This window comes from Leucoraja erinacea, chromosome 25 (genome assembly GCF_028641065.1).
Source record: "Leucoraja erinacea ecotype New England chromosome 25, Leri_hhj_1, whole genome shotgun sequence".
Taxonomy (NCBI): domain Eukaryota; kingdom Metazoa; phylum Chordata; class Chondrichthyes; order Rajiformes; family Rajidae; genus Leucoraja; species Leucoraja erinaceus.
In genome coordinates this window covers 16,697,300-16,709,546 of record NC_073401.1, presented here as the reverse complement: position 1 = coordinate 16,709,546, position 12,247 = coordinate 16,697,300, and the positions used below count along the sequence as shown (strand labels likewise).

At 47.5% G+C, this 12,247-nt stretch overlaps 1 protein-coding gene across 2 annotated transcripts in view; it reads left to right on the top strand.

Moving 5' to 3' along the window:
- The window catches only part of LOC129709458 (proline dehydrogenase 1, mitochondrial-like), a 34,104-nt gene extending 25,498 nt beyond the window's left edge, over window positions 1-8,606 (top strand). For both annotated transcript variants that reach the window (XM_055655869.1, XM_055655870.1), the window contains 4 exons: window positions 276-451; window positions 1,553-1,651; window positions 3,873-3,961; window positions 5,943-8,606. In XM_055655869.1, coding sequence (XP_055511844.1) covers window positions 276-451; window positions 1,553-1,651; window positions 3,873-3,961; window positions 5,943-6,130 — 552 coding nt within the window. In that variant the 3' untranslated portion in view covers window positions 6,131-8,606. The remainder of the gene's footprint in view (window positions 1-275; window positions 452-1,552; window positions 1,652-3,872; window positions 3,962-5,942) is intronic.
- The last annotated feature ends 3,641 nt before the right edge of the window (window positions 8,607-12,247 follow it).

Genomic DNA, 12,247 nt, shown 5'->3' with positions numbered 1-12,247 from the left:
GAGATCCTTCTTCAAACTGAAGAAGGATCTCAACCAGAAACTTCACCTATTCCTTTTTCGCCAGAGATGCTGTCTGATCTGCTGAGTTACTCCAGTTTTTTGTGTCTATCTTTGCTCTCTACTGTACAGCTGTAGTAGTTCAAAATAATATCTCTGAGCTGTTCTTTAGTTCCTCGTTGAAGCTCTGCTGATTAGGGGCGGTGAGGCAGGGTGAGATGCTTTACACGTTCTCCTTCATTCCCCCCCCCCCCCCCCCCCCCCTCTCCTCCTCGCAGGATGCTTACGATAACGTGACAGTGGATGTGGAACTGGCCCGGAGAGAGAACTGGTACTTTGGGGCAAAGCTGGTGAGGGGAGCGTACATGGAGCAGGAGCGAAAGCGGGCCAAGGAGGTTGGATACGAGGATCCCATCAACGAGAGTTACAAAGTCACAAATGTCATGTACCACAGGTATCGTGGACGCCTCTTCAAAGGGGGAGTGAAGTGAAGTTGTGAATGGAGAGGATGGTGAAATTACAGAGTTGTGAATGGAGATGAGGGCGAGTGAAGACTTGTGAATGGATCGGGGTGTCAATGAAGAGTTTGTTTTGTTTGCGTGTTAAGTGATACAGCAGGGAAACAGGCCCTTCAGCCCATTGAGTCCATGTCAACCATCGATCACACTAGTTATCTGTTATCCCACTTTCCCGTCCACTCCCCACACACGAGGGGGCAATTTACAGAAGACAATTAACCTACAAGCCCGCACGTCTTTGGGATGTGGGAGCAAATCGGAGCATCCGGAGGAAACCCACACGGTCACAGGGAGAACGTGCAAACTCCACACGATAGCACCCAGGGTCAGGATTGTGGCAGTGGCTCTACCCGCTGCGTCCTGAGTCGCCCCGGATTAACCAGGTAGACAGCAGCTGAGTGCCAAGGAAGGCAGTGCCCAATATTCACAGGGGTGTAATGGATGTACATGAAAGGGCCGGATCATAGCTTTCTACCAATGGAGATGACGTCTGTGTGGAGTTTGCACATTCTCGTTGTGACCACGTGGGTTTCTCCGGGTGCTCTGGTTTCCTCTCACATCCCAAAGACGAGCGGGTTTGTCGGTCAATTAACCCGATAATGACTCAAAGGAACAGTTGAGGGCCCTCCCTTCCCCCCAGCCTGGGTATATCTTGAATGGGCTAGATTGCACCCTCAGTATAACCTGCTACCCCCTGAGGTTGTGGTATGGTGTGTGGTAGCTCAGATCACACGACCACAATGAGTGTCGTCTGTTCAGCCAGCGTTGTGTCCCTGCAGGGAAGGAACTGCAGATGCTGGTTTACACTGAAGATGGACGCAACATGCTGGAGTAACTCAGCGAGACAGGCAGCATCCCTGGAGAGAAGGAATGGGTGACGTTTCAGGTCTGAAGGTAGGGTCCCGACCTGAAACGTTAACTCTTCCTTTTCGCCAGTGATGCTGCCTGACCCGCTGAGTAGTGTACGCATGCGGGGGTGGTGGTGTGGAGTGCTCTGGGTTACTGGGGTTCCTGACGTTCTGCTGCTCGCATTGCAGGTGCTTGGATTACATCCTGGATGAAATCAAAGTGAACAGAAGGGCCAATGTGATGGTGGCCTCCCATAACGAAGCGACTGTCAACTACACACTGCAGAGGTACCACAGCCAGCTGGCTTTCTCACGTCCTAAAGGGATGCTGTCCTCTTCGTCCCTATGTTAACCCCTCTTCCCCTGATGGAGCTGAACTGATTGAGATATCGTGTCTCTTCTTTCCCATTTCCTCAGTCTACCAGCTGGGCCAAGTCCAGCAAACTTTAAACTTGGTGGCTAAAAATGTTATTTTAATATATAAATCTCACTTTCTCTATCTACTTCCTGCTCCTTTCCCTCTTGGGCATCTGGGGGTGAGTGTGGATAGAGTAATAGTCATACATCACAGAAATAGGCCCTTTGGCCCAACTCGTCCATGCCTCATCGATGCTGGTCCCATTTGCCCATGTTTGGTCCATGTGCCTCTTTGAGGTTTCAGATGTCCAAATGTCCAAACATCCTACTCTGGCAGCTCGCAGTCCCCAACAACTCTCACCAACTTCTACAGATGTGCCATAGAAAGCATTTTAGCGGGATGCATCACAGCTTGGGTTGGGAACAGCTCCAACCAAGACTGCCAGAAATAGCAGAGAATTGTGGACGCAGCCCAGACCGTCACACAAACCATTGATTCCATCTACATTTCACGCTGCCTCGGCAAGGCCAGCAGCATAATCAAGGACCAGTCCTACCCTCTTCTCCCCTCTCCCATCAGGCAAGAAGTATAGAAGTATGAAATCACACACCTCCAGATTCAGGGACAGTTTCTTCCCAGCTGTTGTCAGGCAACTGAACCATCCTATCACCAACTAGTGAATGGCCCTATCCTCCCATCTTCCTTATTGGAGACACCCGGACGATCATTGATTGGACTTTATCTTGCACTAAACATTATTCCCTTTACCCTGTAATTCAACATTATGGATGGCTTCATTGTAGTCATGTATATAGTTTTTCCACTGACTGCAACAAAAAAGCTTTTCACCATACTTCGGTACACGTGGCAATAACCAAGCTAACCAGCTAACTAAGGTGCCATGCGAGGTGGACATATTGTCTACTGTTGCTATGAATCGATCCCATCCCAAGGAATACAAACTTATTTTTCGGATGCATATTCTCTCTTGTTTCATCTTGGATTTAGTATTCACGATGATTTAGACCAGGGGTCGGCAACCTTGTTCTGCATAGGGGCCAGGACGCATGTCTGTGAGTGGATCGCGGGCCACATCTATCACATGCTCACATAGTTCCCTTCGAGGACCCCACCCGGAGCACTGGCCCCTAGTTACAGGTGCTCACCAACATGGCGCATCTACGGACCATTACCTTGGCTCTGTCCAGAGGCAGTGGCTCAAATACTCACACTCACTCGTCCCCGGTTATTGACAACCCCGATCCCGACAGTGGAGCCCAGACACAGAAGGTGCGTGGTCGCGCCAGCGGCTTTACGCAGGATGTGGTACAGCCAGAGCTCGGCGCCAAAGATCTTAGAGCGGAGCTGCTTGGCGATTGGCGCCTCCGCCATTGCAGCCGCCAGAGGAGGCGTCCTTGCATCACCGTGTCTGGGCGCCGCAGCCTCGGGCCCGGGAGGTACCGGAGATGAAGGAAGTCTGCGGGCCGGATAATTACTGGAAAAAAAACACGCCTGCGGGCCCGATGATTTTGGGTTACGGGCCACATTCGGCCCAGGGGCCGTAGGATTCCGACCCCTTAGACAATGCTGCGCTGTGCAATGTCAATGATTGAGGCTCTGGTATCTGTAATCAATGTGTCGGTGAATAGAGGCGATCTTTCACAACACCACATTGATTTGAATTGAATTGAATACTTTTTTGTCACATGTGCCAAGTCACAGTGAAATTCTTTCAGTGCAAATAGTCGCCATATAAAGGGAGCTGATTACAAAGTATACCATACCAGGTCCTCCTTTGTTCTGCCTCCACTCGCCCCCTCCTTGGTTCCCGGCAGTGCATCCTCCAACCCACTCCGAACCCTGAGTTGTATTAGAGAGGGACTGCGCGCTGTTCACGGGTGCCCGGGCGGATTTGCGGGTCCGCTGGGCACCACGCGGGGGTGGAATGCATCCTTAATAAGGATGGTGATACAGTTGTATAATAATATATTTAGCATTGAAGAATATTTGTTTGATTTGTATCATGCTGGTGGGGTTTGTTTGGATTTATTTCATACTGTACATATTATTGTAAATAATTGTTTTTTAAAGGGGAATGCCAGCTTGCAGACTGGACCATTGGTTGCTAATTGCTGCTTCTTTTGCTTGCAGGATGCACGAACTAGGTCTTCACCCTTCAGCAAGGAAAATCTACTTTGGCCAACTGCTGGGGATGTCAGATCAGATCACCTTCCCCCTTGGTACGTACCTTCCAGACCCACCCTTCTACACCCAGCGCTGTGCTGTGTAATCCGCCACTAAACACACAGTGCCGCAGGAACTCGGCCGGTCAGGCAGCATTCGTGGTGGAAATTGACAGTTCATAAGCCATAGGAGCAGAATTAGGCCATTCAGCCCATCAAACCTACTCTGCCACTTAAACAAGGCTGATCTATCTTTCCCTCTTGAACGACCCATTCCCCTGCCTTCTCCCCATAACCCCTGGCACCTGTACTAATCAAGAATCTATCAAACTCTCTTAAAAATACCCGATGATTTGGCCTCCACAGCTGTCTGTTACAATGAATTTCACTGATTCACCACCCTCTGACTAAGGACATTTCTCCTCATCTCCTTTCTAAAGGTATGTTCTATTATTCTGAGGCTGTGCCCTCTAGTCCTAGACTCTCAAACTATTGGAAACATCCTCTGCACATCTACTCTATCCAGGCCTTTCACTATTCGGTAAGGTTCCCCCTCATTCTTCTAAACTCCAGCGAGTACAGGCCCAGTGCCGTCAAACCCTCATCATACATTATCATGCAGGCGATGGTTCATAACAGGGCCTTGCTTCAGACTAGTGCAATCCTTTGTATGGCAGTCTGGAGAAGGGTCCCTACCCGAAACGTCAGCTATCCATGTTCTCCAGAGATGCTGCCTGACCCGCTGAGATACTCCAGCACTTTGTGCCTTCCATGGTATATCTGAGTTGTTAATGATCTTGCCTCATGCCTGTGGAGGTCATAGGTTCAAATCCTACTCAAGAAACATGTGCTCTCAGATCTCGAGAGGAAAGAGCAAAGTTCTACCAGTGGTACAGCGGGCAGAGCTGCTGTCTCACAGCACCAGAGACTTGGGTTCAATCCTGCCTACGGGGTGCTGTCTGTGTGGAGTTTGCATGTTCTCCTTGTTTGCTCCAGTTTCCTCCCCCATCCCAAAGACTTGTGGGTTTTGTAGGTTAATTGTGAATTGCCCCCTGGCATGTAGGGAGTGGAAGAGAAAGTGGGATAACATAGAACTAGTGAGAACGGGTGATCGATGGTCGGCATGAACTCGCTGGGCCGAAGGGTCTGTTTCCATGCTGTATCTCTCGATGTAAACAAATACAGATTTTGTAGTGAGTGGTATATATTTGGGATAATCAAATATTTAAAGTGATGGAGATAAGAATCAATCAATAAAAGACAAGTGCTCTTAATGTACAAGCCTCGTTATCCGAGTGTCAGCCTCGATGATTTGGTGTTCGTAATAGACAGGAGTAGAATTAGGCCATTCGGCCCATCAAGTCTACTCCACCATTCAATCATGGCTGATCTATGTCTCCTCACCCTATTCTCCTGCCTTCATCCCGTAACCTCTGACACCTGTGGTATCCCCAGTAATATGCTGTGATTTGGGCTGGGGTTTGGTGGCAAGGATGGGTCACACCCTAGCCGTTCCCCTCTTCTCCCCTCTTCCATCGGGCAAAAGGTGTAGAAGTGTGAAACCGCACACCTCCAGATTCAGTGACAGTTTCGTCCCAGCTGTTACCAGGCAACTGAAGCATCCAAACACAAGCAGAGAGCAGCGCTGAACTACTATCTACCTCTGATGTCCGTCGGACTATCCTGGAGATTTTTCATTAGTGCAGGTGTCAGAGGTTATGGGGAGAAGGCAGGAGAATGGGGTTAGGAGGGAGAGATAGATGATTGAATGGTGGAGTAGACTTGACGGGCTGAATGGCCTAATTCTACTCCTATCTCTAATGACCTTGACCGGAATCTGCTGGCTTTACCTTGCACTGAAGGTTATTCCTTTCTGTATCATACACTGTAAATGGATTGATTGTAATCATGTATTGTCTTTCTGCTGACTGGTTAGCACGCGACAAAAAGATTTTCACTGTGCCTCGGTGCACGTGACATTAGACTAAACTGAACTGACCCGAGATTCTATCGGCTAAAACTCTCCATTGCCCCACAGGCCAGGCTGGCTACCCAGTGTACAAGTACGTCCCGTATGGTCCAGTGGAGGAAGTCCTGCCTTACCTGTCCAGGCGGGCCCAGGAGAACAAGGGCATGGTGGCGGGAACCCAGCGGGAGCGCCGCCTGCTGTGGGGAGAACTGAAGCGACGGACCGTGGCGGGAGAGCTGTGCAAACCGGTGACGTAGAGGAGTCCTGGCTGGTCGACGCTTGGCGAGATGTCTGCGTGGCCCCCTGGTGGAGGTGAAGGGGAACACCACGACTCGATGCAGACTGTTCGAGCTATTGGGTCTCTCTCCCCCCCCTCCCTCCTCTCTCCCTTCCCCCCCTCCTTCCAGCACAGGGTTCTGGTAAAACAAAAATGAATAACTCATCTTAGGGCCAAGATTCAGTGAGGCTGCATCAGACCTTGCCCTGCCTCTCTCTCACACCCTGGGCTCTTTGTGTTTCTCACCAAAACCCAGAGCTATTTAATCATCGTGCAGTACTTGTAAGAACAGTATTTAAAATCCAGATGGGCGTGACAGTTCCACTCGTGGTTCCTGCTCACTTTACAAAAAATAACTGCAGGTGCTGGTTTTCAAACGAATGACACAAGGCACTGGAGTGACTCGGCAGGTCTGGCAGCATCTCTGGAGAACAGGGATTTGTACAGCCATCTACTAATCGAACCCCCTTCACTTGTATCCACCTATCATTTGCCAGGCTCTGTCCCAGCCCAACGTTTGTCCAACTTACCTACCCTACACTACAATCAGTCTGAAGAAGGATCCTCACAGGAAACATCACCTATCCATATTCTCCAGAGACCTGACCCGCTGAGTCACTCCAGCACTTTGTGTCATGTTACATTATATTAGCTGAAGAGCCACAGGGAAAAATTGCACAGACTTGGCAGACACCCTGAACTGCTGTTGTGAGAGGTTTTTGTATGGTGAGCAGGAAACCTTCCCATTCTGCTTTACTAACAGGGTTTGTTACTTTTGGTTTTAATTGAGCAATGCAAACATAGTTTTAATCATTCTTCAGGGATTTTCTTTTAAACAGGCGAGAAGAGTTTGGAGTCTGAAGAGTGTCGACCCGAAACGTCACCCAATCCTTTTTGTGTCTCCCTTCGAGATAAGTTTGGACACAGCTGCTGACCACCTTGGCTTAGTGCAGAGGTCACGCCCGTTTTTAACGCACACTACTCTAGTCGAGGGGGGAAGCGAGGGGTTACACTGCCTGCAGCTTCCGTGAGCTCTCGGCCGCTCCAGTCATTGACTAATGCAAGACCTGGAACATAGACTGAACGCCAAGGAGATTTCACAAGCGTTCCTGCTGCATGTAAAACCATGCAAACCACATCCTCCCTTTGAAGTTCGCCTGATTACGTGACGTACTGTACTCAATTGTGTATATATTAACTCACTACGGTTAGTGCAGTACTGTATTACTGCATTCAAACTGTAGGAAGGAACTGCAGGTGCTGGTTCATAGTGAAATGGATACAAAGTGCTGGAGTAACTCAACAGGTCTGGCAGCATCTCTGGAGAAAAACAAAGTGATGTTTCAGGTAGGGATCCTTCAGACAGAAAGTAGAACGGGTGAGAGGGGGGTGCGTGGATTTTTTACAAAGGTCCAACTCTTGGTGTCCCTTTTCCTACCTCCAGTTTCCCCACCATCCGCTACTTTCAGTCTGAATAAGGGTTCCGACCCGAAACGTCACCCATCCGTTTTCTCCAGAGGTGCAGCCTGACGCACTCAGCTACTCCAGCACGTCTCTCATGTTGCAAGTTTGCCTTGTATAAAGTGCAGAATAGTCCAATTATTTGTCAATTTTGGATATATGTATAGCTGCAAATGTAATTTGTTAATCGCCCTATATTCCCAGCAGGTAAGAGGTCGTGATAGGCACAAGAGGATTGAAAACTTGGCTTCCCTCACTGGAGGTCTCCCTCCTTCCAGGGTTTGTGCTGCTCCTCTATCCTGGGCTTAATCTGAGTGAAAGCGCTTTGCTAAATTTGAATTGCAAATACCCAAATCATTTTAGTTGACCTGAACCATCCTATTTTAAAAAGAAACGTGTAAACCTTGGCAGATCTAACGCACAAGTTTAGTCGATACTGGTTTAATTGGTCTTTGGTGACACAGTGGTGCAGCTGGTAGACCTGGTGCTTCCTCACATTGCCAGAGGCCCAGGTTCAACCCTGACCTCAGGTGTTGTCTGTATGGAGTTTGTACGTTCTCCCTGTGACCGCGTGGGTTTTCACAAGGTGCTCCTGTTTCACTTCCTCACACAAGGCATAGGTTAATCGGCTATTGTAAATTGTTCCTAGGATATTGTTAGTGTAGAGGGTGATCGCTGGTCCAGCATGGCCCCGGTGGGCCGAAGAGCCTTTATCTCTAAAGTCTAAACTGCCAGAATGTGGTTTACTACTGGTTTTGTCCCTTCCCGATAGCAAGCAGAGAGCTCTCTGGCTATCCCAGGGGGCAGAATGATTGATTTTGGTAACCACTGCTAGGATGGGTTGAATGGAATATGCAATAGGATTTGTTTCTTTGCAGGTTCCCAATGCCAACTCTTGCAGCCTGTTCAGCTCTTCCCCACTGACTTCTGTATTTTTATTTCAATGTGTGTTCCATCCTGCCTAAGGTTCCCAATAAATTTTATTTGTGTACGTATTTCTTGCAGTACAGGTTATTCTTAACATTCATGTTAAGCAGAGCATCCGATAAACCAGTCTGAAGATTGAAGAAGGGCCCAGACCCAAAACATCACCTATCCATGTTCTCCAACGAAGCTGCCCGACCCGCTGAGTTCCTGCAGTTCCTTGCTTCTACCTGATAAGCTCGTCTGCCAATTTAGTTTAGTTTTGAGATACAGCGTGGAGCAATCATGAATAAACCTGTCCAAATGCAGAGTACATTTGGTCATTTTAATCATTTTTAGTGCTGAATAACCCACTTAGTATATTGTCCTTTGCATCACATTCCCGACCCATATCCCTTTTAAGTTTTCCTATTGTATTTATTTACTCTGAAGCACGAGGCTATCACCGAGAATGTAGGTCTTTGCAAAGCCCAAGACTTTGAGCTCCTTTGTTTAACTGCAATGTTGGCCAGCACAGTCCTGTTCAATAACTCCTCGCAACATGCGCTGCTGCTCCACGGCCTGTTTCCATGCTGTATCTATAAACTAGGGATTGGTTGGATAGGGGTTGGACAGGTTGGGAGAATGGGCAGAGAAGTGGCAGATGGAATATAGTGTAGCAAAGTGTGGAGTCGTGCATTTTGGTAGGAATAAAGTAGTAGACTATTCTCTAAATGGGGAGAGAATCCAGAAATCGGAGGTGCAAAAAAAGTTATTCGGCAAGTTATTCGGCAAGTCGAATCGGTAGCAAAGAAAGCAAACGCATTGCTAGCATTTATAAACAGAAACATGATGTAATGCCGAGGCTGGTAAGGCCACATTTGGAATATTGTAAGCAATTTTAGGCACCATATCCGAGGATGGATGTGCTGGCTCTGGAGGGTCCAGAGGAGGTTTACAAGAATGATCTCAGGAATGAGTAGGTTAACATATGATGAGCGTTTGACGGCACTGGGCCTGTACTGTATTGGAGTTTAGAAGGGTGGGGGGGGGGGGGGGGGGGGGGGGGGGGGGGTCATCATTGAATCATCATGAATCATACAGAATAGTGAAAGGCTTGGATAGAGTGGATGTGGAGAGGATGTTTCCACTAGTGGGAGAGTCTAGGATTAGCGGTCAGAGCCTCAGAATTAAAGGATGTTCTTTTCAGAAGGAGTTGTGGAATTTCTTTAGTTAGAGGGTGGTGAATCTGTAGAATTCTTTGCCACAGAAGGCTGTGGAGGCCAAATTAGTGGATATGTTTAAGCAGAGGTAGATAGATTCATGATTAGTATGGGTGTCAGGGGTTATGAGGGAGAGATAGATCTGCCATGATTGAATGGCAGAGTAGACTTGATGGGCCGAATGGCCTAATTCTGCTCCTATCGCTTATGATCTGACTACTAAGACATGGAGAGATATATATAGTCAAATATATGCGTCTCGTTTATTCTACTCCCAACAATTTTTTGCATGTGGGCACATGCCATAAATGTCACATATTTGCATACAACACACTAACATGGTCCAGGAGAATTCCTGAAATTAATTCCAAGGAAAATCCCTTGGAAATTCCAAGAACAGTCATTCTTGGGCATAGCTATATGGCGAGAGGGAGAAAATATAACGGAGAGGTACGTGACGAAATGTTTTACTGAGAGTGGTGGGGGCCTGGTGCGCATTGCCAGGGTGGTGGTGGAGCCAGATAGGCGTTTAGGAAGCTTTTAGATACATGGCACATGGATCTGCTCCAACAAAGGGTTACTCCAACATTTTATCTATCTTTGGTATAAACCAGCATTTGTAATTCCCTTTTACAAAATGTCAATACACTAACATGTTCCCGGAGAATTCCTGAAATTAAAAACAGTCATTCTGGGAAACTCCAAGAACAGTAATCCTTGGGCATAGCTATAAAGCGAGAGTAAACACGAGCATGTGTTACCTATCTCACTGATCACATTTAATTGTGCAATAATTTCCTGTTGTTGAGTAGATTTTTGGGTATTCAATTTGAACTTTATCTCGGTGATGATGGAACTTGTTTGCACTGACATTGTGTACCCAATGCAGAATGTTCTGCAGTTTTATACACGCACAAACACGAACACATGCGCACACACAGACATCTTCAAATCCACACGCATACACACAAAGTCACCTTTATCTGAGGTCCATTGGTCCACCTGCTATTCATTCAAGCACACACACTCAGAGACACTCACACCCACAGACACACTCAGATTCATACAGATGCACATACATACGCACACAGAGACACACCAACACAGCCACACTCTGACATACAGATGCACAGACGCGCATACTCACGCACACAGACACTCACACCAAGTTGCTCAGACTCATACAGATGCACACACACATACACGCACAGGGACCCACACACTCAGACACCCACAGGGACACTCAGACTCATACAGACGCTCCCACACATACACACGTGCACAGCGACACTCACTCACACGCACGCACACACTGATATATACGCCTTCAAGGACTCAAACACACTGCCATAATTATCTAGTGACCATTGTTCATCATGTTGCCACTGACACAGAAACTCCTTTAGACAGACAGTTGTCCACAACAGCAAGCTCCAGGAACATCAGGTAGAGACTCGAGGAACTTGAGATGCTGGTATCACAGATGTTGCCTTATTTTTTTTAGAGACACAGCATGGAAGCAGGCCCTTCGGCCCACCGATTCCACACTGACCACCCGTTCACTAGTTCTACATTATCCCATTTATCCTCACTAGGGGCAATTTACCGAAGCCAATTAACCGACAAATCTGTCCATCTTTGGAAGCCTGAGCACCCGGAGAAAACCCACGCGGTCACAGGAAGAACGTACACACTGCACACAGGCAGCATCCATATTGAAGATCAAACCCGGGTCTCTGACGCTGCGAGGCAGCAATGACTACCATGCCACCGTGCCGCCCCTATCTTCCAGCATGTTGATTTTTGCTCAAGATTCCAGCATGTGGATGTGAATGTCGCCACCTGCAGGTTCCCCTCCAAACTGCACATGGTCCTAACAAGAATCTATCACTGAACCGGGTCTATATAGAGTCTCCTACTCTATGGAACTGGTGGGCTACAATGCTGAGAACTAGATTCTGCACTCGCATCGTTCCCTTTATCTATTGTACTTGGGTTTGGCGTGATTGTATTTAGCAATTGCATATTTGATCCTTTTGGATCGCATGCAGAACAAAGATTTTCACCGTGTCTCGGTACACGTGGCAATAATTCAGTTTAGTTTATTGTCACATGTATCGTGGTACAACAAAAAGCTTTTTTGTTGCGTGCTAACCAGTCAGGAGAAAGACAATATAAGTTCGTTCAAGTTCAAGTGAGTTTATTGTCACGTGTCCCTGTATAGGACAATTAAATTCTTGCTTTGCTTCAGCACACAAAACATAGTAGGCATTTACTACAAAACAGATATGTGTGTCCATATGACGGCACTGAATATATATATATATATATATACACACATGAATAAATAAACTGATAAAGTGCAAATAACAGAAAATGGGTTTTTAATAATCAGAGTTTTGTCCGAGCCAGGTTTAATAGCCTGATGGCTGTGGGGAAGTAGCTATTCCTGAACCTGGTCATTGCAGTCTTCAGGCTCCTGTACCTTCTACCTGAAGGTAGCAGGGAGA